Here is a 26,271-nt window from a genome sequence, read left to right as displayed (position 1 = left end):
GTGTATTGTTAATATGGTAATATTATTAGGATACACAGCTATGTGTACTAGTATTTGATTATACAATATGCAGCATGTCAGTTGTAGTTTGATAGGAAGTGAAAACTGTGTTGCAATTAATATGTACAGTTGTGTAGGTAACTGAAAGGGTGTCTGTATTTGTGATGCTTGGTTTGGCGACGGGTGGGTCACGGGTGAGTGCTGCAGGGGTGGTGGGCAGTCCACAGACACTCTCCATCGCTGAGGACACGGTCCTTACGCCTTGTTGTGGGTGGGGTGGGGTCCGGGAGTAGGTAGGGGCTTGGGGGGGTCAGGGTGGGGGTTTGGGAGAAAAAGAAAATATTAAAACACCTTTCCTTTGAAGAGAAGACAAATGTACAGAATTTTACATCGTGCGGAATATAAATACGATTTTTCCTCAAATCGGGGAAGAAAGCAATATTTCTGTTTCATGAACTTGTGTGAGTATTAAACGTTGTGTTAATAGGGGATTGAATGTTCATTAAAACAGACAACATTAATTTATGTATGTGACTTTCGATTCGATTACGTTGTACAGTGTGTGAATAGGGAATGTAGGTTTAGTTAAGAGGAGTAAATAAATAATTACTGTGTTAAAGTCAGCGGTCCTTGAAGGCAAGTAACTGCACAACGGAGTTAATTAAATATCAATAGTCTTAATGCAAGCAATCTTCGGGGAAAAAAATTATGAGTTCTTAACCAGCACTGGGGCATAAAACTCCTTTCTCCTCCTTAGTTCAAGTGCCAGATCTGTGAAATAATTAAAACTTATTTCTCCTGTCTCTCGGTGTTTTAATGTTGACATATAGGATTATCACGCTTTATTCTTAGGTTTATATAAAACGCTGAAAAAATGTTTCGGCAGACTTAAGATATGACTGGCTGCTATGTTCTTTATCTGTCGAAGATAATGCAAAAAATAGGCAGGGAGAAAAAATGTATTACATAGAATCAAATTGCTAAAAATAAGTGCCTGCACCATGGTTCTCAGTAACAAACTGGGAACAAAAGGGCAGACCTTTCTCAGTTCTTCAAAAGGACAGATTATGTTGACATGAGTTTGTTCATGTGAGACCCAAAGGTTAGATTTGCATCAAAGGTGATGCCCAAGTTTTGTGTACCGAGTCGAGGCATCAGAGAGGGTTCCAGGCATTAAGGCCAGCTAGGAGGTGACCGAATAGGTGGGTTTCCAAAAACCAGGACGTTTGTGTTGACATGGTTAATTGTATCATAGTCTGTTGAAATGTCTAACAGCAGCGTTACTCCACTGCCCCCCTGTTCGTTGGTGCTGCCTTGTTCATCAAGGGTGGCCAAAAACACTGTCTCAGAACCATGCCCAACACAAATTTCAGCCTTAGATCATTCCTGGAAACCCAGATTGTCCTCTGTATTGGCCACCCACTTAGCCCGATGTTGCTCCATGATTTTAAAAAGGCTTTAGAGCAAGTTGATTGGCCTTAGTTTTCCAGCTTATATGGGTCCAGGCTTGCCTATTTTAAATGGAGAGTTACAATCTTCTTCCTACACACCACTGGCACTGTTCTCTCTGCGAGTGGTTAATTCATAATCCTAAAAGAGAAGTCAGGATACCAAGGACCAATGCTTGCAATGCAACAATTGGACATGCATTACTGAGACAACCAAGCTCAAGCTTCGTTCGTTTTCTAACATCAAAGGCGGGTTTGAAATCCATCCTTGAGGAGGCACAAATGCCACGCTGCCCCAAGTCGATTTTGTAAGAGGATGAAAGGCAATACTGTCCTCCTAAATAGAGCTCACCTTCTGCCTCTTATCTAGAAGTGCTTGAGAGGGTGTGATCCCAGATGCGATACTTGTGGGGGACAACGTTTCTCACCAATGAGAAAAGTTCTTGTGCGATACTCATTGCAGAGGTAAGTCGGGTGGAAATTAAGGCCGTTTTGGCTGCAGCTAACTGCAGTTTGTAATGCCCGAGTTGTATCTTTCCTATTCGAAATAGCCTGTCCTCTACTTACCCTCAGCTTGCTCTGTTTCAAGACTCACTTTCCTGTACTGATGTGTAAACAACAGTTTTTTGTAAGTACCCTAGTATCAGATTCTGTTGTTTAGTTGGTTATGTTCTTCTGTGGCACCATCAAAATAATTAATGAGGGAAATCAAGTAAGACAGCATTGAGCCTACTGCAAGTTTCCTCCACATTATATATTCATACATGCCAACATTTCAACTTCGATAAGAGGGAGAAATATTCGCGGGTGGAAAGACCTGAATAATGCGTAACACGAAACGGGTCAGGCGTAACACAAAATCGATTGCAGGCAGTGGTGGCTGGTGACATTTGAAAGTTGTGGGGTGTAAACATCTGTGGGAGTGCACTGCGGCGAGCAAGCACAGCTTGCGAGCCTGAACAACTTAAGGAGGGCTCGGGGGCTCAGCCCCCTAGAAAATTTTGAAAAAAAGAGTGGGTAAATGGTGCCTTTTCAAGCAAATTTGAGAAACCAGAAGGTTAATAAAGCAATTGTGAAAGTGCAGTATACATTAATAAAGGGATGTCAAAAAACAACATGTGGCTAGAAATGTTTCTGAAGCTAGGCCCTGCCTGTGCCACGCACCTCTGAGCAATTTACACGCTGCGTGCCAGCAGGGCCTAGCGTCAGAAACATTTCTATTGTTATGTTTTTTAAGCTAGTCCAGTTAAAGCACTCAGTGTGTATGCTTCTCAGAGGTGCGTCATGCGTGGTAGGGCTGTAGCTCCATAGTGAGAAACATTTTCTGCACCAGTCTGCGTTCTCACTCTATGAACACTAACACTCTTTGAAGTGCAGAGTCACTCTGCACTTCAAAGAATGTTAGTGTTTAGAGTGGGAACGAGACCCGAAGATAATTCAGAACTGCTTTGGATAAAGGCACACCTGCAGATAACCACTCAATGACACTCAATTAGCACAAACCTATTGACAGCACATTAGAGCACTGTTTGCACCGTGCACCAATATACACATTGAATTGTACGGAGACTGCGGTTGTGTTCGCACATAACAACGCTCTCCGTGGGATCCCTATATACTTACCTTGGCTGGTTCATTGGGCCCTCAGCAGTTCTAGGTCCTCTTGACTGTGTGTCAACTCGAGTTGTGATTCTTATACCACTTTCTTCATATATATATATAATAAAGGGTAGGTGTAATACACATCTAGCTCTGTGTCTTCTGTCATCAAAATTAGTGAATGTTCATAATCCCACACAAAGATACCCGACGAAGAAGGGTGCATATGGAATGGCTACAGAATCACATTACTGGATGCTGTTAAGCAGAAGGTGGAAGTTATCAAAGTTCGGATGAATCACTGAAGCTATACAGGAAGATGGCTGGGCCACTAATAAAGGGACATGCTTTGTATTCCACGCACTAGCGATGGCTCAGACATTTAGGTCGAGCAGAGAAGTTGGGATTAATCTACAACTTTTCCAGGTTCACGCTGTGCAATTCTGCTACCAGATGGGTACTATCTTTAACATCAAAGGTTAATGCTTTGTCCTTAATTCTTGAAAGGGGAGATTAGAGCCTGTGCAACAGGCAATCAGCATTTTATTTTTAGCAGCCGCACAATAGTTAGTGCTAGTGCAACAAAATCAGTCCCAAACTCCTATTTTTGGTTTGTGCTGTGTAAAACTGCCAAAAATAACATGTTGAGATATGTCACAGACTATAATCACCCCCTCCAAGAATTAAGGAAAAAGCAATGATCCCTGATTTTCTAGTTGCACACTGTGCAGTTCAGCCAGCCAGTAGATGGGTACCTGCCTCTGATATTAAAGGATATTGCTTTCTAAGAGGGGAGAACCAGAAAATTAACAGGGAGAGCTGAGCCAGGAGTGTGGCTTGGCTTTTAGGGCTCGTGCACGAGCTGAGCAGTGAGAATGTTTGCTATGTACATCATACAACAAACATCACGTAAAATATGACAAAATCTCTTCAAAATTCAAAAAAGTGAATTTCTCTAACATGTAGAAGCTTTAACATTAAAATGACACATTACAGCACTGTACTAAGAAATACTTACTAGTGATAGTTTTAAGGCACAAACCATTAGTGAAATAAGAGGCAAGTCATGCGTAATGTAAAACCTGTCAACTGCCCAGATTAACTGATATTCTGAACTCACATATTTGAAAATGCTTTCATATGTGATCTTGTAGAAAAAAGAGTTTTGGTGAAATAAAGTATTTGACTAAGATCACACAATTTAAACGGGGAAGCCACAATTTACAAATCAGACACTAAATAGGTATCTATTTGTCTTGACTTAGGCAAATGCTTTGGTTTTACCTTTTTGTTCATTTTTCATGTAGCATGAACTGACCCAAAGGTACTGTAGGGCCTTACATAAGCACCAGCTATATTACACAATGTCACCATTCATTATTTATTGGCATGGGTAGATTAAGTGATTTGCCCAGAATCACAAGAGGTTGAGCCAATGCTGGGACTTAAAACTGGGTCCCAGTTCCAAAGTATACAACTCTGGCCCTAACACAACATCTTGGGCCTCATTTATGAGAAATGAGCCATCGCTGCGTGAAAGCAGCGATGCATCACTTCTCAGTCTGCACTCCTTGCGCCATACCTGATGCGTCATATTTAATGTATGACGCATCAGGTCGCAAGGAGTTACAGATACGTCAGTATTTCTGACATATCTGTAAGAGCAAAAGTGACGCATTGCTGGAGTGTGTCACAAAAGTGACGCAACTCCAGCAATGCGTCCTTTCACATGGGGAAAGTCCCATGTGAAAGGGCCTGCGTCAGTATTACGCCTGAGGCGCAAGATTTTGACGCAGTGGCGTCCTAGAAATGACGCAGTGAAATCTCATAGATTTCACTGTGTCACTTCTACGAGGCTTTTTGCGTGGGAACGCCCCCCCTGCATACATTATACCTGACGCAGGTATAATGTATGCAGGGATTCAGAAAGTGTCGCATCTGCTTAGATGCGTCACTTTGTAAATAGTGCGCAACAGGAGGCATGTTTTACGCCGCCGATGCGTCACAAAAAGTGACGCATTAGCAGCGCAAAACTGACGCAAGGTCTCATAAATGAGGCCCCTTGAGTATAGGGAGAATCAGCATTTCATTGTTGGCGGTTACAAAAACAGAGTTTTTGTAAGCACTATGTGAAATGGACCCAAAAAAAAAAAGTTAATTCCCTCCCCAAAAAATTGAGGACAAAGAGTTTAGCTTTAATGTCAGAGGTAATTCTTGGAGAGGGAGATTAGAGTGTGAATGAGATTGGCATCAACATTTTAATTTTCATAGTTTTACAAAGTTCATAGAAACACAGAGTTAGAAACCTTGGTTGAAACACATTTTTTCTCCCAGGGACAATTGATGGGTTTCACTTGTTTTTCTTTTTTCTTACCTTAACGTGTGTCAGGAGCACAGAAAAACGCTATGGCAGGCAAGGGGAGTGTGACAATATTGCAGGAGCAGGTTTCTGGCAGTGCCTACTTCGAGTCACAGGAAACTAATCCCTGGTGCCTGCCGAAGCCCACCGAGGAATACTTTTACGCAGGATGTAGCCAGGCAAAATTCCTTTCCGGAGTTCTCGCCCCTGGGCCTGCCCAAGCTCACATTTCAGCCAATAGGTTTAGGATGGGCTCGGGTTTTAATGTATTGGCAACTTCGGAGGCGGGGAGAAAGGGCAGAGAGCAGAGGTCATTTCTGAACTCAATTTAGCTCTAAGTTATCTCAAGCCGATCATTTGGCAATCCGCATGGAATCGGGTTTTGAATACAAGAATCGGGAGGCGGGAGACTAGCCCTCAAATCGGTAGTCTCACGCCTGAATCGGGAGGGTTGGCATGTATGTATATTTGTGTGAGAGGGCAGACCCATTCTTTGGTATTGTTTACGTTTAGTTGAAGGGTCGTTGGAAAGAAAAGACAGCAAATAATGGTTTAGTCATGTAACCGGGGAGACTCTAAGATCCTTATTCATAGAAGATGGTGCAAAAAAAAAGATCTGAATGTTGCCACATTGTGGTTATCTTAGGAGAGGCTTCTGCATTATATTAAGTGGGATTAAATGTAGTAAGTTCATGAGCAGGGTCTGTACAGTTAACATCAGGAGAATCGTCAGCAGAGAAGTTACAATTTCCCATTATCAAAATGTTGAATGATGGAAGGGTTACCTCACTTACCAGCTCTTAGTCGCATTCCCCCACCTGCATATATATTACACCAGACACTGCTGTTGCACTACTGTGGTTTTCAGTCTCACTCACCTCTACAGCCTCGCTCTCTTCTCTCTACCTGCCACTGCAGATGTTGGTTTTGCTGATGCTTGTAAAATACGCATGAACTGGCAAAGCCATTAGAGTGGCCACACAACTTAGTTTAGGAAGTTCAGAAAATTATGTTCCAAAATTGCTGAACGTTTGTTTCTATACTTCCAAAATGTCATCACAGTACACGTAGATGCAGCAAGGCCCCATCCTTAAAGAATAGAAAATAACATTCCAAGATGACCCGTCATTGCTTTTTTGACTATACCAGTGATTGTGAAGCCGTTTTGCATGCTGCACAGCACATCTTGAAAGTATAGAAATTAACATTTGGCCATCTTGGAACATCATTCTCTAAACTTCCATGACCGCTAACTAGAAAGAACAGAAAATATGGTTCCAAGAACGCTTATCACTTTTTTTTAATGATTTCAAGTGTGCCTCTTACTTAAGGAAATCCGAGAAGGCTACTGGATATTGGATATTGGATATTGGAAGGGTATTTATAGAGCGCTAGCGTTCGCTCCGAAGGGAGCATCTTGGCGCTGTAAAAACCTGGGACCAGATCAGAGGAGGGGCGGTGAAGGGTTAGATGGCTGCTTTAGTCCAGTCGTCAGAGAGATTAAAAATCCACGTTTTAAGATGCTTCCTGAAAGGTTTCTCCTGCGTCTGAAGTCTAAGATGCCTTGGCATACTGTTCCAGGCTCTAATAGCCAGGGTGCTGAGAGTTTTTCCGCCTTTGGACTTCAGGTTGAATTTGGGGGGGGTCATGAGGTTTTCTTGAGAGGATCTGAGAATGCGACCCGGGATGTAATGAGGGAAGCGTTTCGCCAGGTAGACAGGGCCAGATTTGTGGAAGGCTCGGAAGGCTACAACGAGAATTTTGAAGAGTATTCTCTTGTGCAAGGGGAGCCAATGAAGGAATCTGAGGGCAGTGGAAATAGAGGATTTACGTGGGAGTTTTAAGACAAGACGCGCGGCAGTGTGCAAGACACTTTGCAGTTTCAGTCGGGTGGATTTCTTGGTCCCTGCCAAGAGGCCATTGCAGTAGTCCACTCGAGAGAGAATGAGGGCTACCGCAATGGTCTTTCTGGAATCGAGCGGGAGAAAGTCAAAGAACTTTCTCATGGATTTTATAATGCCAAAGCATTTACCTGCTACAGTTGTGGCATGGGAATCGAAAGAAAGATCGGAATCGAAGATGACTCCGAGGTTTCTGGCCGATGAAACTGTCTGGGGTGGGGCGGCAGAGTTATCAGGCCACCACAGAGCGGGACAGAAGGATGCGTTCTTTCCAATGGGCAGGATCTCGGTTTTGCTGGAGTTACAGCGAAGATGGTTGGTATCCATCCATTGAAAGACCGCTGTGAGGCAGCATTTAAGGTTACGTTCGGCCGAGTTGGAATTGTCGTCGAGAGGGATGACAAGTTGAGTATCGTCGGCATAAGACGTGACAATTATGCCGAACGATTCTATGAGTGAGAGCAGGGGGATGAGGTATATGTTGAATAGAAGGGGACTTAGAATGGAGCCCTGGGGTACTCCACACAAGATCTTTTTTTCTTTGGATTGGAAAGGGCCCAGTGAGATGGTTTGAGACCTGTCACTGAGGAAGGAGCAGATCCAGGCTAGGGCTGAGTTAGTGATGCCAATGTCCATAAGTCTGTTGAGCAGTATGGAGTGGGAAATAGTGTCGAATGCCGCCGTGAGGTCAAGAAGGATCAGGATGGCCTTCTTCCTCTGATCTTGAAGGTTTTTAATAGTGTCGGTCAGCTCAATCAGGGCGGTCTCGGTAGAATGTTTCGACCGAAAACCGGATTGCTGGGGGTGAAGTAGGTTGTGGGCATCGAGGAAGGCCTTGAGCTCTTTATGGACTAATTGTTCCGTGATTTTGCCCAGTGCAGGTAGCAGGGTGATGGGACGAAGGTTGGTTAGATCAGAGGGGGGTTTGTTTGCCTTTTTCATCAGAGGTTTAACCACACCTTTTTTCCAGGTGAGCGGGACAGAGCCAGATTTGAGGGAGAGGTTAATTATTTCGTTAATGATAGGGTTTATATCATCAATGATGGTGTGGAGGATCTTGGGGGGACAGGGGTCAGAGGGAGAGCCTGATTTGCATGAGAGGATCGCTTCTCTGGTTTGAGTTAGGGTTGCCGGAGAGAAATGAGTGAGGCAGTTTGTAGTCGGGCGAGATTTGTCAAGCTCCGAAAATGAGAACACCGGAGGGGAAGGGGGGAAGTTGATGTGGATAGAACTGATTTTTTCCTCAAAGTAGTCGGAGATCTTGTCGCACAGCTCTTGGGACGGGGGGATCTCTGGTTGGAGGGCTTTTGGTTTAGTAAAAGACTTTACTATGGAGAAGAGGGTTTGTTGTTTTTGACTGGCGTCATTAATGGCGTTTACATAGTAGGTTCTTTTTGCTGATTTTATGGTTGAGAGATAATTTTTTCTCTGGAGAATGTAGTTGCTACGGTCGTCGTTGTCGTATGATCTACGCCATTTGCGTTCTGCTTTCCTGCAGAGGAGGTGAGCGGCGGTAAGGTCAGGTGTGTACCAAGGGGCTTTGACTTTCGTTTTTTTTAGGGTGTTATCTTTTTTATTAGGTGGACATCGTTCAGAGATTTCTTGAGAAAGCCAGTTGTTAAAGGAGACTGCATCTTTATCGATGTTGCCAGAGGAAGGGGGGGCGTTAGAAGGGGAGAAGGGATGAGAGATAAGACTTGCCTGCACAGTTTTCCAATTTATGGAGTGAGTGTGTTGACGGATTGGTTTTTTATTGTTAGAAGGGAGAACATTGAGAATGTGGAAAGGGATCAGGCTGTGAATACGACTTCGAGAAAATGTCCTCTAAGTTCAAGTAGAGCAAAGTACCAGGAGGGTGTGTGTAACAAAATTGGCTGAATAACACCCTACCCAAATGAATCTAGGGGTGTAAATGCAGGCAACAAAAAAATGAGTAATTGTCCTGACATATATAATTCTAAAAGCCTAGCCCTTTAAGCAGACCTTTCTTCCAAAAAACTTAATTAACTGGTTTTATTCACATCACCTACTGAGACTGTTACCAGTATGCCAAATCAGAATTCATCAGAGTCGGCTTATTACTAGTTTTGGCAAGTAGTAAATGGAATTAAGGTTTTCAGCATATACTTTTACGAACATGAGGTTAGCTACCACCGAAATTCACCAGGATAGACCCTTTCATGGCAGATGCTGTACGGGGATTTCATTTTTCAAATAATTTCTGTTACATTTCATAAAGGTTGTAATTAATACTGATAATCATAATGGTTTATCTAGGAATGGGGAGAACTAAACCTTCAACTGCAGTCGAAACAGGGGTATAAACAAGCGAGAAAGCTCCCTGGGTAAATTAGAATTCATGTGGATCTCCCACCTTATTTCTTACTTCCTTTTCAGAGGACGAAGGGCTTGACCTTCGAGTTATATTTAAAGAGCTATAGTTTTGCAGCATGAATCCTTTTCTGGATTCCTATGATGTGCATTATTTCGCCATTTAGCGGTTGGGTCCGGTATTTCTTTGTTTTTCTTTTTCTTTGTGGGCATCGTCGACCACCATTTGGAGCTAGATCCATCCCCTGTGTGATGTCAGATGGCGTCCCTGAAATTCCGGTGCGCGGTAGCCATCTTCAGTCAATTTTTTCCGCTGTTGGATCAAGAAGCACAGGGAGACATTATGAAGTTTTGAAGGGAATCCCCGAAAGAATCTAGGAATTCCACTGAAAAAACCATCGGTCATTGACTGAGGAGACACCGGAGGAGGAGAGAGCTCTCCGGACACCTTTCCCCTTCAGGGGACCCCGACGCAGATGGATTAAAGTAGGGTGAGGAAGGGGCCATGGAAAATATCCCTTTCAAATTTTGTCCACAGTGTCACCACAAGTTTGCACAACGCAATCCACATGAGGTTTGTAATCTCTGCCTGCTGAGGGATCACAAGGATAAAGACTGCAAGGCCTGCGCGGTGCTTGTGTCGAACATACTCAAGGTACACCAAAAGCAGGGCGAGGCCCATTGCGCAGCCATACTCCAAAGCCAGAGACAACCATCGCTGAGGGACTTGGGCCTTTCATTTTTTTTTTTTTTAAAGTTTTATTGTTTTATTGCAAGGAAATACAGCAAAACATAATAGACAAAATAACACAATATGTTCAAAAAATATGTAACAGTTTTTGACAAAATACAGGAAAGAAAGAAGAATAAGCCAAACAATAAAACAAATTAGGTTAGATCCATTCGGCAATTGGTGCCCAAATGTTTTCCCCCATGGTTCTTTTTTTAACCCCCTTCAACTTATATATAGCAGATTCTATGTTGTACATAAATAATAATTTTTCCCGCCACATAAAAAACGTGGGGGGATCCGGGCTAATCCATTCCTTAGTAATACAAGATCTGGCTGCAGCCATACAAAGAAAAAGAAAGTAGGAAATTTGTCTGGGCCTAGTAACAGTATGGTCTATACCAAGTAATAATAATTCGGGAGTTATTTATTTATTATTTTATTTTGAGATTTGTAAAGCGCCTGGTGACCCGAAGGCATCCCCGCGCTATGATACTGTAAAATCCGGGACGGGCGAGAGCCAGGAACTATTTTGGGAAGAGGAGGGTTTTGAGTCTTTTGCGGAACAGCGTGTGGCTGGGTTCCACACGCAGCAGCCGAGGGAGTGCGTTCCATGTGGAGGAGGCCTTGACCGAGAAGCGTCGTCCACCGGTGCACGCCTTCTTGAATCTTGGGACTGTGGCCAGATGTTCGTTGTCCGAGCGGAGGTTTCTATGGGCTTTGTAAGGTGTGATCATATCTTTGAGGGTGGCAGGTCCAACCCCATTAATGAGTTTGTGCGTGATGCACAAGGCCTTAAACTCCACTCGCTGGCGGACCGGTAGCCAGTGCAGCGATTTGAGGGCCGGTGTGGTATGGGCTCTGGGGGGAAGTTTGAGAATGAGTCTCGCCGCAGCATTTTGTACGCGCTGAAGTTTGGTCAGGGTGGTTTCCGGAGCACCGAGATATGCAGCGTTGCCGTAGTCCAGGCGTGATAGTATGAGCCCTTGGACCAGAAGTTTCCTGGACAGGGGGGGCAAGAGGGGGAGGATCTTCCGGATTGATCGGAGAAGCCCGAAGCATGTGCCCGCGGTCTTAACTGCCTGGGTCTTCAAGGAAAGGTCCTGCTCCAGCCAGAAGCCCAGTGTTTTAATTTCAGTCTTGGGCGTGGGGATGTCACCAAAGGAGTCTGGCCAGGCTGAGGGAGGGACAGAAGACCATTTGTTGCCCAGCAGCATGATTTCTGTTTTTGTCCCGTTCAGTTTCAGCGCGGATTCACACATCCAGGTGTGTATGTCTTGCAGACAGTTAAGTAAGATTTCAGGGTTCTTGTCCAACTGGGACAGGGAGACGACGAGTTGTGTGTCGTCGGCATAATTGACTATTTTTATCCCATAGCGGGTAACCACGTCCTCCAGCGGGGCCATGTAGACATTAAACAGGGTGGGACTGAGCGAGGACCCCTGGGGCACACCACGCGTGAGCGGGAGGGGGTCTGATCGGGAGTTGCCGTCCCACACCTGAAATGAGCGTCCCGTGAGGAAGGATTTGATCCAAGCATGTGCGGTCCCCACAACTCCTGCCTTAGCCAGGCGGTGGAGCAGTACACGGTGGTCCACCGTGTCGAATGCAGCACTGAGGTCCAGGAGGATCACTGCCACTGATCCTCCTGAATCCAGGATACACCTAGCCTCCTCGATGACGGAGAGGAGAGCGGTTTCTGTGCCGTGGCCTGGCCGGAATCCAGTTTGTGACTGCCGTAGTATTTTATTCGACTCGAGGAATTGGGAGAGTCGCACATTAACCAGTTTCTCCGCCAGCTTTGCTGAAACAGGGAAGGAGCGGAATGGGTCTATAGTTGGCCAAGTCGTCCGGGTTGAGGTTGGGTTTTTTCAGCAGGGCTTTGACGACTGCGCCCTTCCAGGAGGAAGGAACAATGCCTTGGGCCAGAGAGGTGTTTATAAGATCCCTAATGATCGGTGAGGTGCTGAGAGACACAGTTTTTAGGAATCTGACGGGTGCTGGGTCCAGGGGGGATCCACTTCTCATTCTGGCCAGCGTGTTAGTAACCTCATCGAGGGAGACTTCTCTAAAGGAAGCCAGCCGCGGGCTGGTAGAGTGGGCGTCTAACTCCCCCGGGATGGGGGGGCTGATTGGGGGGAGGGATTCCAAGATCCGCGTGATTTTGGAGTCAAAAAATGAGGCTAAGTCCTTACATCTGTCCGGTGGGGGGGGAGATGCTGCGGGAGCGGAGGGGATGTTAAGTAGTTCCTTGACTATCAGGAAAGATTCCTTAGTGGAGTTGGACGCGTTTTTAATTCTATTATCGTAAAAGGAGGACTTGGCTAGTTTGATGGCCGATTTATAGCGTCTAACTGCTGTGTTGTAGGTGTCTTTTTTACTATGCAGCCAGTCTTTCCTCCACGATCTTTCCGCTTTTTTACATTCCTTGCGGAGGTCACGGAGTTCCGGGGTGTACCACGGAGCATGGCCTATTGGCCTGTCTTTGATCTCCCGATTTTTTAGGGGAATGAGGCTATCAAGGGAGGCGTGGAGCCAGCCTCTTACTTGGGTGTCGGCCTCGGACGGGTCTGTCGAAAGGCTCGGGGTAGAAGATTCCAGTGCTGTAGCCCAGTCCCCTGTTGAGAGTTTGGCCCACGATCTGTTCATGGAGAAGGTGGAGGCTTTCTGGGGTTTCCTGATAGCTCCAGGAATGTTGAAAGTAACCACAAAATGGTCCGTCCAAGGGAGAGGGTGGGAGTTGGTGAATTGGAGGGAAGGGATGTTTGAGAACACAGGGTCGAGAAGATGTCCTTTGACATGTGTAGGACCTGAGTTGGCAAGAAGGATGTCGTGGGACGCTAGGTCGCTGATGAGGTCGACGGCGCCTGTGTCCAACGGGTCGTCAAAGTGAATGTTGAGGTCCCCAGTTAGGAGAAAGTTTGATGAGAGGTGGGCTGAGGAGGAAACAATTTCCAGAAGGGAGGCTGCGAAGGGGGCGAAGTGGCCAGGAGGCCGGTACACCAGAAGGCCTGAGAGGGAACTGGTCGGAGTTAGCTGAAAGGTAGAGAGACAGCTCTCTGCGTCCGGGGTTGTCATTGTGTTAATACGGCCGGATAGGTGTTCCCTGAAAATGATGGCAATTCCACCTCCTCTACCTAAAGGGCGAGGTTGGGACAGGATGGTAAAGCCGGGGGGGAGAGCCGCTACCATATCTGCATTGGAATGGCCCGTGATCCAGGTTTCAGTCATGAAGAGTATGTCCAGGTTTAGGTCTTCAATTAGGTGATTAATATGCAGGGCATGCTTCGGGAGCGATCTGCAATTGATTGTCGCCATTTTGATGACTGGCGGTGGGATCGGGGGTTTAGGGAGGTGTAGCTTCATCGGTTTGCAAATGGTGCAGCTGACGTAGGGGGTGTTAGGGTCATGCTGGACGTGGCATGCGCTGGTTTTCTTGGGTCTGAGGCTGAGTAGCTCCTTGCGGGAGTAGCTCAACTTTGTGGATGACGGGACTGGCATAGAGTCTGGCCCTAGGCCCGGTCGTGCGCGGACGGGCGCAGACGGGCTTGCCTTAGGCGCGCCTTCGGCCCGCAGACGGCGCTCCCGCTGCGCTCGTCCGCTGCGCGTCCTGTGGTTGCACATTATGTGGGTGGGGAAAGGGGCGTGGCCTCAATGTGGGCGTGGCCTCACTTCCTCGCCGGGAATGGCGGTGCAATTATCTTTTTCGAGCGTTTAGGTCGGTGCAGCGAAGGAGTCGCTGTTCAGGGGCGTCTCTACCCGCTGGAGGAGCTATCAGCTGGGTGAGTGCAGAGTTAAAATTACAGACGAATAAGGGTGACACACAAGTGAAATATACAATTTTTAAAAATGGGCGTCTCCCGGCTTCCGCCTCAGGAGATTAGCAGTTCTGGCTAGATGTCGCTGATGGCAGCGCTTAAATAGTGTGGCGGGTGGGCGTGGCCTCAATGTGGGCGTGGCCTCACTTCCTCGCCGGGAATGGCGGTGCAATTATCTTTTTCGAGCGTTTAGGTCGGTGCAGCAAAGGAGTCGCTGTTCAGGGGCGTCTCTACCCGCTGGAGGAGCTATCAGCTGGGTGAGTGCAGAGTTAAAATTACAGACGAATAAGGGTGATACACAAGTGAAATATACAATTTTTAAAAATGGGCGTCTCCCGGCTTCCGCCTCAGGAGATTAGCAGTTCTGGCTAGATGTCGCTGATGGCAGCGCTTAAATAGTGTGGCGGGTGGGCGTGGCCTCAATGTGGGCGTGGCCTCACTTCCTCGCCGGGAATGGCGGTGCAATTATCTTTTTCGAGCGTTTAGGTCGATGCAGCGAAGGAGTCGCTGTTCAGGGGCGTCTCTACCCGCTGGAGGAGCTATCAGCTGGGTGAGTGCAGAGTTAAAATTACAGACGAATTAGGGTGACACACAAGTGAAATATACAATTTTTAAAAAATGGGCGTCTCCCGGCTTCCGCCTCAGGAGATTAGCAGTTCTGGCTAGATGTCGCTGATGGCAGCGCTTAAATAGTGTGGCGGGTGGGCGTGGCCTCAATGTGGGCGTGGCCTCACTTCCTCACCGGGAATGGCGGTGCAATTATCTTTTTCGAGCGTTTAGGTCGGTGCAGCGAAGGAGTCGCTGTTCAGGGGCGTCTCTACCCGCTGGAGGAGCTATCAGCTGGGTGAGTGCAGAGTTAAAATTACAGACGAATTAGGGTGACACACAAGTGAAATATACAATTTTTAAAAATGGGCGTCTCCCGGCTTCCGCCTCAGGAGATTAGCAGTTCTGGCTAGATGTCGCTGATGGCAGCGCTTAAATAGTGTGGCGGGTGGGCGTGGCCTCAATGTGGGCGTGGCCTCACTTCCTCGCCGGGAATGGCGGTGCAATTATCTTTTTCGAGCGTTTAGGTCGGTGCAGCGAAGGAGTCGCTGTTCAGGGGCGTCTCTACCCGCTGGAGGAGCTATCAGCTGGGTGAGTGCAGAGTTATCTTAATCTCACATTTCAAAATAATAGATAAAAAGGTTTCAATATGTTGGTACAGCAATGAAAGTTTAGAGCAAAAAAAAACATGTGTAATTCATCGGCTGCATATAACCCACACCGACTGCAGGTCGTACCTGCCGTCGTGCTCCACTTAACAATTTTACTTGGAGTGTAATAAAGATTATGGATGCACATAAAATGTTGGGATTTCATCATCCCGGTTATAAGACACTCTGCAGCCATTTTAATCGACAATAAAATATCAACATCTGGTATACCTAAACTGTTAGCCCATTTCAACTGACATTGACCTAAGTCATCCCCATATTCCTGCATTAAACTTAAATAAATAGCTCCTATACGGGGTTTTTTTTTGCAAGAGCTCTAACAATGGAGTTTTAACTGGAGGAATTAAAGGATGATTCTGCAGAAAGCTACAGAGTTGAAGAAATTTAAAAAAATCATTTCTTCCCACAGAGAAATTATTCATTAGATCCTGAAATGAAACCATTTGACCATTATAAAATAAATCACCCAAATACCTTATTCCTTTCTGCTGCCATCTATACATGGTTAAATCATGGAAAATTTTGGGAAATAGATCCTTTGATGTAAGGGGAGTGTAAAAATTTAGTTTCCTTAGTTTTATATGTTTTCGGACTTTTTGCCAGACTCCAAAAGCTGACTTCAGTATCTTATACTTAGTTTTCTTGTGATAACTGGGCTCTACCATTCTCAAAAAGCTGCCCTTAACTTTCTCACCCATGATCATTTGATAAATTGATGGAGTCTGATAATCCAGCAGGTCCACTCTATCTCCCATAATTAGGGGGCTAATGTATTGCAAAGCGGCAGAAAAATAATAAAAAAGAAAATAAGGGACATTCCATCCGCCACATTCATTGCTGAGAATCATTTTTTTTAGCAGTTTTCCTATGGCGTTTATAACCCCATAGAAACCGGAAAATAGTTCTCTCTAAATTTCTAAAGGAAAGCAGTTGAAAATATAATGTTATTGTGCGAAACAAATATAATACTTTTGGTAGAATCAACATTTTTAGAATGTTAAGTCTACCAAAGAGAGATAAGTGTAGATGATCCAGGCGCTGCAGTGAAGTATTAATTTGGGTTACTATAGGGTTTAGGTTGCGTTCTGGTATCTTTTCTATGGGTAAAGAGATTTTGATTCCTAAGTATGTGACTTCTGGAGTGATAGAGATGTTTGCAGGTGGATTTTCTCCTGAACAAAGAATTTGTGTTTTTTCCAAATTGAGTTTATAGCCAGAAAAAAACCCAAACTGTTTAGCTATCTCATCAATAGTAGGTAAAGCTGTTTGAACGTCCGTAGTGGTAATCACAATATCATCAGCGTAGGCTAAGACTCGATAATTAATATTAGCTAAGTGTATGGGTTTAATGTTAGATTCTAAAAAAAAACGATTAATTAGAGGGTCAATATAAAAAGCAAAAAGTAGGGGAGAACAGGGGCATCCCTGTCGGGTGCCCCTAGTCATTAATAAAGGTGAAGATAATTGCCCATTAATACGGATATACGCTCTAGGGGAAATATACAAAGTTTTTAAAGCTTTTATAATGCCTTGTCCTAGTCCCTTCCTGGACAGGATTTCCCAAAGGTAGCCCCAAGCAACCCGGTCAAAAGCTTTCTCAGCATCTAGAAATACGAGTCCAATATTAGACCGAGTTGCTTGAGACCAATCCAAGAAAGAAATCACACGCCGAATGTGATCGGCAGTGTCTCTAGCAGGAATAAAGCCATGTTGGTAAATGGAAAGTAAAGGGGAGATGATATTAGATAGTCGTAAAGCTAAAATTTTAGAAAAGATTTTACTGTCGGTATTTATAAGTGATATAGGACGGAAAGATGAGGGTAATAACGGAGGCTTGCCTTTTTTAAGAAACACCGTGATTATAGAATCATGCCATGATTGAGGGGCGTTACCTTGCTGTGCATTCAAACATAAATCCAATAATTCTAGTTTTAGAACATTCCTAAAGAATTTGTAAAATTCTAAAGGAATGGCATCGGGACCTGCAGCTTTTCCTGAAGCTAGCGACATTAGAGAGAGTTCAATCTCCTTCAAAGTGAATGGTGAGTCTAGTTTCTCCTTCTCTTCATTAGATAGGGTAGAATTCAAAACTGAGTCAACAAACTGATTAATCTGATCTGAGCAATCAGGGCGATCATCGTCAGCATACAACTTGGAATAAAAAGCACTAAATACTCTAAGAATATCTTCTAATTTGCTAACAGTCGTCCCTGTGTGATTATTTATAATATTGATACTAGCAAATGTAGCTTTTTGTCTCGCCCTCTTTGCCAGGAGTTTACCAGAATTTTCTCCAACTTCGTAGACCTCTGTCCTGAAGGCAGAGACTTGTTGCGCAAACTGTGTGGCAAATCGTTGATGTATCTTGACTTTCAGAGTTGTTAATTTCTTTATAACACTTTCAGTAGGTAATCCTTGGTTACATGCTTGCATAAGTTGAACCTCTAGGGATCTAAGATTTTTAATTTCAGAACTTTCTTGCAGTCTAGCTTCCTTTTGTTTACTTATTGAATAACTCAATGTTTCACCCCGAACCCCACATTTGAAAGCATCCCAGACTATTTCAGGAGAAGCAGTACCTTTATTGTTAGAAAAAAATTCTGGGATCCAAGTGTTCATATGGTCAATGTAAGATAAGTCGTACAATAGTTTACGATCAAAAGACCATGAACGAGAGTTATTAGAAATATTCAATTCAAACTTAAGCATTAAAGGATTATGATCTGAGATAATTTTTGGAAGAACCCCATATTCCACTTGAGCTAGGTCATTGTATAAGCCCTTAAATACAAAGCAATAATCTAATCTAAAAAATCTTTGATGCGGAGCAGAAAAAAAAGTATACCCAAACATCCCTGCCCTTTTCTCATGCCCTACATCGGATAGTCTATATTCTTGGATGATCCCTTTAAGTGCTGCAAATACCTTCTTCTTCCTACCCTTATATGGAGTGCTACTGTGAATGTCGAATGTTTCTTCCAAATGTAAATTAAAATCTCCACATAATATAATATTGGAAGACCATTGTGCCAATTCTACACTTAGATGATTTGGCCGTTTCAAACGAGAAGGACAACCAGGGAGTAGCAGCAGAATCAACACACGTGGGGCCAGACGTCGAGGTCCTCTAAAGGGTATGCCAAGAAAAGGTGTACCTCTCAGAAGGTGACGAAGGACACCGAGAAGTAGACAGACAAGGTAAGAAACTCTCATCTGTTGGAAACCAAGGGCCCCGAAAAGAAGGTGCAAAAGGCAGCCCAGGCATCGAAGAAAATGATGACCAAGGGTCAGCCGTGGCAAAAAGAAACTCAGGGATCCCACCCCATGGATAACAATGAGGAAAGATCTTCAAAATCGGCGAAGGCAAGTGCCGAACGAGAGGCAGCAATGGTAAAGACCACAACCTCGGAAGCAGGATCCACCACACCCAAGAAGAGTTCAATGAATCACTGAAGGAATTCCGAAATCCTGCGAAACTCTCCACCGATAACACCAAAAAAGGAGGAAGATATCCTCGAAGCTCCAGTGACCCCAGAACCTCACGAAAAGGATGTCGAAGAGTAGCTCAACACTTCAGAAGAGGAAGAAGCCTCGGGGACTTTTGAGGAAGAATGGAACGACTTTGACACAGACAGCCCAGAAGAAGAGGTCTGTAGCTATCCCTCGAAAGCTGCGCCACAGACAACATAGCCTCTACAACAGCCTCAATAAGAGAGCAGCTGACACTTTCGGGGTCCCCTTAGAAGAGGAGAAAGGAGACGCCTGTTTCCTCCTAGAGACTTTGGCACCATCCACCAAGGGGACACAGTCCCTCCCAATGCTAACAAGCATCCTGGACGAGAGCAAGGAGGCTTTCAAGGAGCCTGTCTCAGCAAAAGGGGTAACCCCAAGGGTGTAGAAAAAATATAAACCTTCCAGAAAGGACTGTAAATACCTTCATGTAAACCCAGTGACAGACTCCATCATGGTCACCACGGCAAGAAGAAGGAGCAACGCTCACTCCTCCACTGGCCCACCTCGAGAGAGAGAAAGCAAAAGAATGGACATGGTGGGGAGAAAGATGGAGAAAGAAGCAGGAGTGCAATGGCACATTGCAAACTCCAATGCCCTCCTGCCCAAGTATGGCCACCAACAATTGGATGACATTGAAGAACTGATGAACAAGCTCCTATAAGAGGATAAAAAGAGTGCAAAATCCATCCTACAGTAGGGAAACAGCAGCAAACACCTGCCTGAAATCAGCACTAGACGCAGCGGATGCAGCCAGCAGACAAATGTGCACAAGCCCAACATTAAGAAGGCACGGGTGGCTCCGGATATCAGAGGTGCAAACCTCAATAATTAACAGACCCTTCACAGCAGACGCCCTGTTTGGAAGTGAGGTAGACCAATCACTTCAACAAATAAAGAAGGAAAATGAGATGCCGGGGCTATGGGAGCCCTATAACAGAGGGGCACCTTCAAAAAATGAGGTTGTAACCTCAGGAGACCCACAGGAAGGGTAGTTTTTTCAAAAGGCCAAAATGGTAGTCAACGAAGCTGCCAAAGAAAAGGGAAAAAAACAAAGAAATTCTGGACCCAACCTCTGAATGGCGGAATAATACACAGCGTGTGAATCCAGAAAACTCTTCAAGCTGGCACACATACCTTTTTAGCATATTGCCAAGCTCTGTACCTAAATGTTAGGTGTTTTGTGCTTGAGATTACTTAGATGGTAACTACATATTCTGTACATTTTGAATACAACAAAGCTGTCCATACTAGAGAACAAGTGTTACAAGTAAGCAGCATTTCCTTCTTAATTCACCAATCCCTTTGTGAATGATGTGTCTTATAATGCTTACTATAGAAGTCTTTTCGAATTTGAATCCAGAGCCTCTTGACTGACTGGTTGGCTTGTAACTAATAAAAAGCACTTGCAACGCAAGTGTATTTGCAGTCCTACTGCTGAACCAGGATAAAATTATTTAAAGGGTACTGATTTTACCTTTTCCTTTGTAGACTAACTAGGTTTGTTTTATCTTGATACAGGCTCCATCGATGAAGGGGTAACTGAGGGACTACCCACACTCCAAAGCACCAGTGGCCCAAATGTTCACCCAGACGATGACGATCGGTATGTTCCTAAGTAGAGCACAAACTGTCCATTGCTAAATGTTGTTCTACCTTCGATGCACTGCTCTGTTTGACTCAGAATTTTTGTAGACTTGCACATGTGTGTATGTTGTGCAGTACTGTGAGGAAGGCCCGGTTGAAACTCAGAAAAAAAAGTGTAATGGTAACCGAAAATCTTAAATGCAACACCAAACCTTCAAGTGTGCGAGTGACCGGGTTACATTTTAAACTGTTTTTCATTGTGTCGTTTTTTTATTGCCAAAAACCTTTTTCTTGAGGATCTTGTATTAAATCGGATGTAGACCTTTAGTGTAATGTTTTGTAACCCCATAATTTGTGTGATCCCATTAATCCAGTTTCATCTGTGTCATCCTATTTATTGTTTGACATTATTTATTTCATTCTTTTGATACTGCATTTTTCAGTCTCTTTGGTTGTTTGTTTTCATTTGATTTCATGTTCTTTGCTTGTTCCTAAAGTGAACACCATGGCCACACCTACCATCAACACATTTTTTTGAATTATAATGATATCCTAAAACAAAGATTAATAAATTCTAGGTTTTCATGAAACTGAAGTTATGGAAATCTTCTCCGCTTAATTGGGAAAAAGCTCAAAACATTGACATTCACTACTAAGACTTTTTGCTATTCTGTAAACCATTGTTTTGAAAACCCTTTTCCATCTAGAAATAAAGCTTGCCTCGAGTAAATGACCTCGAGAGCAAAACACTAATCTTTGATAGGTCACTAACAGTGCCATCTGATTGCATGACTCTGAAGCGTTCTTCTATATGTTGAAAGAGACCCTCCCTTTATGTTTCTCAGAAATCAAATTTCAATGGAAAGGTGTGTAGATTCACTTTGGACCAGATCGAAATACAATTTTGTCTGGATGTGAGGCTTGAACCAAGTTTCCATTTTTACTGATAAAGTAAGCAAAGCCGTGTAACCTAATCTCTTTGCCCAGATATTATTTATTATTTTACAGCACTACACTCTACATTGAATCGTTCAAGACCCTTGTTTCTTATTTAACAAACTTGAAAAGTCTTCTTTGTAGGACTTTGAGACACTGGATCCCCATGAGTGATCTTAAATTATTGTGATGAACCACACATGCTTGTTTCCTAGTGCTTCTGAATATAGTGAAATATAATTGGCCTTTTAAATTTATGGTAAATGATCACAGAGCTCTTTAGTTGGCGCAGGACATCTCCCTTAGACTTGAAGTGACAAAGTTAATTGAGAAATTATGAGTAAACTTAATATTTAGTAGCTACATATCCCCTTAGCTATTTGTAGTAAAAATTAATGCTGGCACAGGTGATGAACGAAGCAGCTTCATATTTTAGCCGTACATCAAACTGACAAAAGAGATGTTCCTTTGGGTGAATGATTACTTCTGGCAAGAACGAGAAATAGTTATGATGTCAAAGTGTATCTTTGATATTGGACAAGGCGTTATCGAGGTATTATTTAGTACATATGCATCTTTTTATGAATCATACTGCTGCAAAAAATCAAATTAACATGCACTCTCTATTTTAGTATGAATATCGGGGATTTCCTACGTTGCTCCTAGATGGTCAGTTTTCAGGATACTAACTGAATTTGTAAATAAGTCCCACTTAGTTTAATTGTAAGTAAATTGTTCTTATATGGCTATCTTGAAAATCTGGCCTGTATTCGGTCCTATTGGATCTACGTTAGTCACCCCATCACATAAAAATCTATAGACATTTCTAGATCACCACATTTTTTCTGGGGGACTGTTTTCTTTGGTCGGTAATATGATACAAATATTTTCCAGTTTTAAAAATTATGCATGTTTTTAACAGCCTGAATAAAGTACACATTGCTAATCTAGATTAGGCTTTATCTTCATCGCTCTATTGAGGTGCTGTAATTGTATCAATAAATTGTTAAACTTTCTAAAATTCTTCTTTAGTTTGTTTTGTCGGTTTTGCAGTGTTGAAATGAAAGTCACATACCTCTTGTATGTAGTTCATTGATGTTGTTGTGTGAATTACGTAACATTCAAAGACTGTTGTTATAACTGTATAAAGTAAAATTATTAGCCACTGTAAAGAGTCCTTTATAACACCTGACTGCAATTTCCTTTATGGTTACCATACTCTTTTATATTAGCAGTACATACTAAATACTTCACAGTTTCTGCTCATCTCAGCCTATTTTGGGCTGTTACACACCAAGTTTACAGAGCAAACAGGTTCTCAAATTGCTTATCCTCCTGTATATGAAGTACAAGGTGATTACTAGATTGCATTGAACACGTACAGCATTTTCTGCAGTAAACACCATGGGGAGGTTGAGAGAGAAATAGAAAAGGGAACCTTGGGACTTCAAGAAAAAGACAGCTGAAGCAAGATTGTTGCAGGTCTCGGAAAGGTCATCATCTCCAAGCAATGACTGATGCAGTCAAGAGAGATTTTTGAGATTGAGTCCTCATCTTGCTTCAGGTGCTGGGAGCAACCTGCAAGTTGTATCCACATTGTGTCAGAATGCTTGATTTTCAGATATTTTTGACAGTGGTCCCGATGCCCTGCCAAGCATTTTGCGTTCCAAATTGAAATTGACAATTTGGGCTTATGTTCACCCTGGAGATTTCTCAGCATGCTAATATGATCATCTTCCTGGCACTAATTCATGTAGAATGATGGTACAAAAATGAGGTAGCATTGGTATAATAATTCAATTTATATAACCCATCTGTCATTTGATAGGTCTTGTGGCACTCTTGAATGCCTGGGCGTCGTTTCCTTATCACAGATAAGGTTTGTGTGAAGTAGGCCTTTTATTTTGATCTCAGTAGGTGAACTATTATCTGATGGCTTGTCCGAAGCCTGTCTCCTTTTGGACAGCATTGTACCTCTGCTGCCATGTTTTGTACATGCTGATATGGAGTGGTCTTTTTAAGACAGTTGGTCGATTCTGTAAAGTATGCTATAGTAAGGATTATGGGGTGTACTGTTGAGACGGCAACATTTGCAGCTCCATTCTTAGTTTCCCTTGAACTTTGCAGGAAGATAATAAGGCCGGAATTAACAATTCTGTCTGGTTGTTATCTGGTACAATAACAAACACCATCAGGATGTTAACACAATTTCATTGTAAGTAAATTATTCTTATATGGATTTCATGGGATTCTGGTCTGAATCCAGCCCTGTTGGATCTACAATAAACACCCCGAGTTTATACAAATCTATAGGAATTTCTAGAGTAGGCAAGTACTGTACCAACACTGTCAGTGAAGTTGCCAATAGGACACTCATCAAATCAATCAAGCTGTTCATCAAACCTTTACCTGACCCTCCTGTTTTATGGTCCACATACAAGTGCTGTGCTATCAACCTCTTTTTCAGTGAAGTAATACAGAAGATGCGACAGCACATTGGCAAAATCAATACTGTAGTGGCCATTGTAAGAAAGTGGCTTGGTATATGCTGTCCAGTAATTAAAGTGGGCACCCTGTACCAATCCACACGACCCTTATGATATATTCGGTCAAAGATAACCTTATTGAAAGCTATCCTAGTGGTAGCTATGGAGAGCAACCTTCAGGTTTAATGTTGAAGGAATGTAAAGCAGCTTGTTACCCCAGCATATCACCTCCTGAATGACTAAATGAAGGAGAACCACACAGTAGTTATATAAAAATATGTATTCACTAATATAATATTCTTTACTATCCTCTACACGAGGATGGAACACAAAGCACACAATACGAAATCAATAGAACAGTTGTAAGTAGCACAATACACAGTGGGCTCCAGGGGTAGACTGAACCATAACCTAAAATAGTGCTATAACAGGTTTACAACTGAGATCAAGACAAGGTCTGGACCACGTAGAATCGCTGGTACCCCAAGGAACCACCCAAGGTGAGTAGACAGGGACTCCACGGAGGCCGGGTGCAGTGTGGGAACATGACTGCGGGCTCCGTACAATTCTATGGGGAAGTTGCGGTTAAACTTTTAAAGTTTAAGGACCCTTCTAGGAGAACTTCGAACAAATCCTTTGGAACTTAAGAGTTTAGGGTGCCACCCCACCCGTGGATACCATAGTACCCGAATTACCTATCCTGAGGAGCCGGGTGCATAGGTCTGAAGTGGTGTCGGAAACCTCAGTCATTCTCTATGGAAGGAAGCGAAGAAGTACTGCTGCTGTGAAGGTGAAAAAGGTCTGGTGGAATCCAAGCCTGGATTCTGAAAAGAAGGAACCTGAAAGGGGAGGGGACAGAGTCTGGGTCACTTCAGAGTGGGGTCGGTAGACGAATGCCCACCGATGTCGGGTGCTTCAGGTGCGTAGATGCTGGACTCTGCAGCCACGAGGACCAGGAAATGTCGAGGACGACCAGGAGCCGGAGGTGAGCTGTCCCACAAAGGATGTCAAGTGCTGAGGGGTCAGTGGCAGGCGGGAGCACCAATAAGCTTTGGCAACAGCAACCCACACAGGAAGGACAAGCAGGTTACGGTGTGGACCAGCAAGGTCCAGGGGACTCCCAAGTAATGGGTAGTCAGAGCTTGTCTGGAGCAACCAGGAAAGCCCAAGAACAATCAAGATGATCCACAGGTCGGATAGCCAGGAGTCGCGAGGGGACCTCGAGCTAGATTGCAAAACACCAGCCCACGGAGCACAAGGTGCGAGGAGGCCGGAGTTCTTTGGTGCAAATACTGCTCAGGACTTCACGGAGTCCAATGCACAAGTCGGGAATCGCCATCAAGCATATGCACTTGCAATTGGACGCGGTGCACAGGGGTTCGGGTTATGTAACCCACACGAGGGATAATAGCCTCAAACTCGGTGAGAGGGCAAATCGACCTCGGGGACCTTCAGGAACCCACCTCATGTGTTGCTGAAGTCTTCAGAGTCTGCAGGAGCTGAGGAGCAGCAGACCAGTCAGTTATGCTTTAGATGCCTGCAAAGCAGGTGAGTAACTCCTTCACTCCAAGGGAGATTCTTCTGTTGTCTTAAGTGCACCACAGGTCCTGCACGGAGCCTGTATAAAGCAAAGGGGGACGAAGTCGAGCCCAGTCGCGGTCCAGCGAAATCCAAGGTGTCCAGACGGTCGTAGGTCAGTGGTTTCTTCTTGTGGAATCTTGTCCACGTAAAATCTAAAGTCTTACAACCCGGTAAGCCCTTTTGTACCCACGGGAGAGGGTTGGACAGATTCAGGAGATCCTCCTAAGGGAGGGGCAGGACAGAGGGCTGGCTACACCCATGTCCTTTGTCCAGTTCCGCGCCAGAGCAGGAGCCAATGGCTCCCTGAACTGGTTTGAGCTGGACTATGCACAGGGACACCAAATGTGCCCCCAGTGCAGACTTTCAGGCACTCTCAGAGTGCACCCACCCAGCCCCAATACAAACAACGGCCCCCCGCGGCGGGATGCCTGGCTTTCACCTTGGGGATACCCTGTAGGGGCTATCTCACAGGGAAAAGCCAGGACGGGTTCCCAAGGCAAGCGCGGAGATACCCCTTCGGGGATCGATTCAGGCTCTATATAAGAAACATAATAATAATAATAATAATACACTAAACCCTGGATGGGAGGTGGTCACACCTCACTGTGACAGGATGCCTATTGTGCTGCCTTCCTCTGCTCGAGCTTGGCTCAGCCACATGAGGGCAGAAATGTGTCTCTGGCTGGCAGCATCCATTTTGTGCTGTCTGGGTCAAGGAGTCTGGTAGCGGTAAGACCGGTGACCCCACGAAGCTCACTTCTGAAGGAT

At 44.3% G+C, this 26,271-nt stretch overlaps 1 protein-coding gene across 2 annotated transcripts in view; it reads left to right on the top strand.

Moving 5' to 3' along the window:
* ZBTB44 (zinc finger and BTB domain containing 44) overlaps positions 1-26,271 on the top strand; it is a 301,958-nt gene that overhangs the window by 162,954 nt on the left and 112,733 nt on the right. For both annotated transcript variants that reach the window (XM_086956924.1, XM_086956923.1), the window contains one exon: positions 20,435-20,519. In XM_086956924.1, coding sequence (XP_086813050.1) covers positions 20,435-20,519 — 85 coding nt within the window. The remainder of the gene's footprint in view (positions 1-20,434; positions 20,520-26,271) is intronic.

The sequence above is a fragment of the Lissotriton vulgaris genome, chromosome 2_1 (assembly GCF_964263255.1).
Source record: "Lissotriton vulgaris chromosome 2_1, aLisVul1.2, whole genome shotgun sequence".
NCBI lineage: Eukaryota > Metazoa > Chordata > Amphibia > Caudata > Salamandridae > Lissotriton > Lissotriton vulgaris.
Note: the sequence above shows the minus strand (reverse complement) of the source record. Positions and strands in the feature narration are given on the sequence as shown.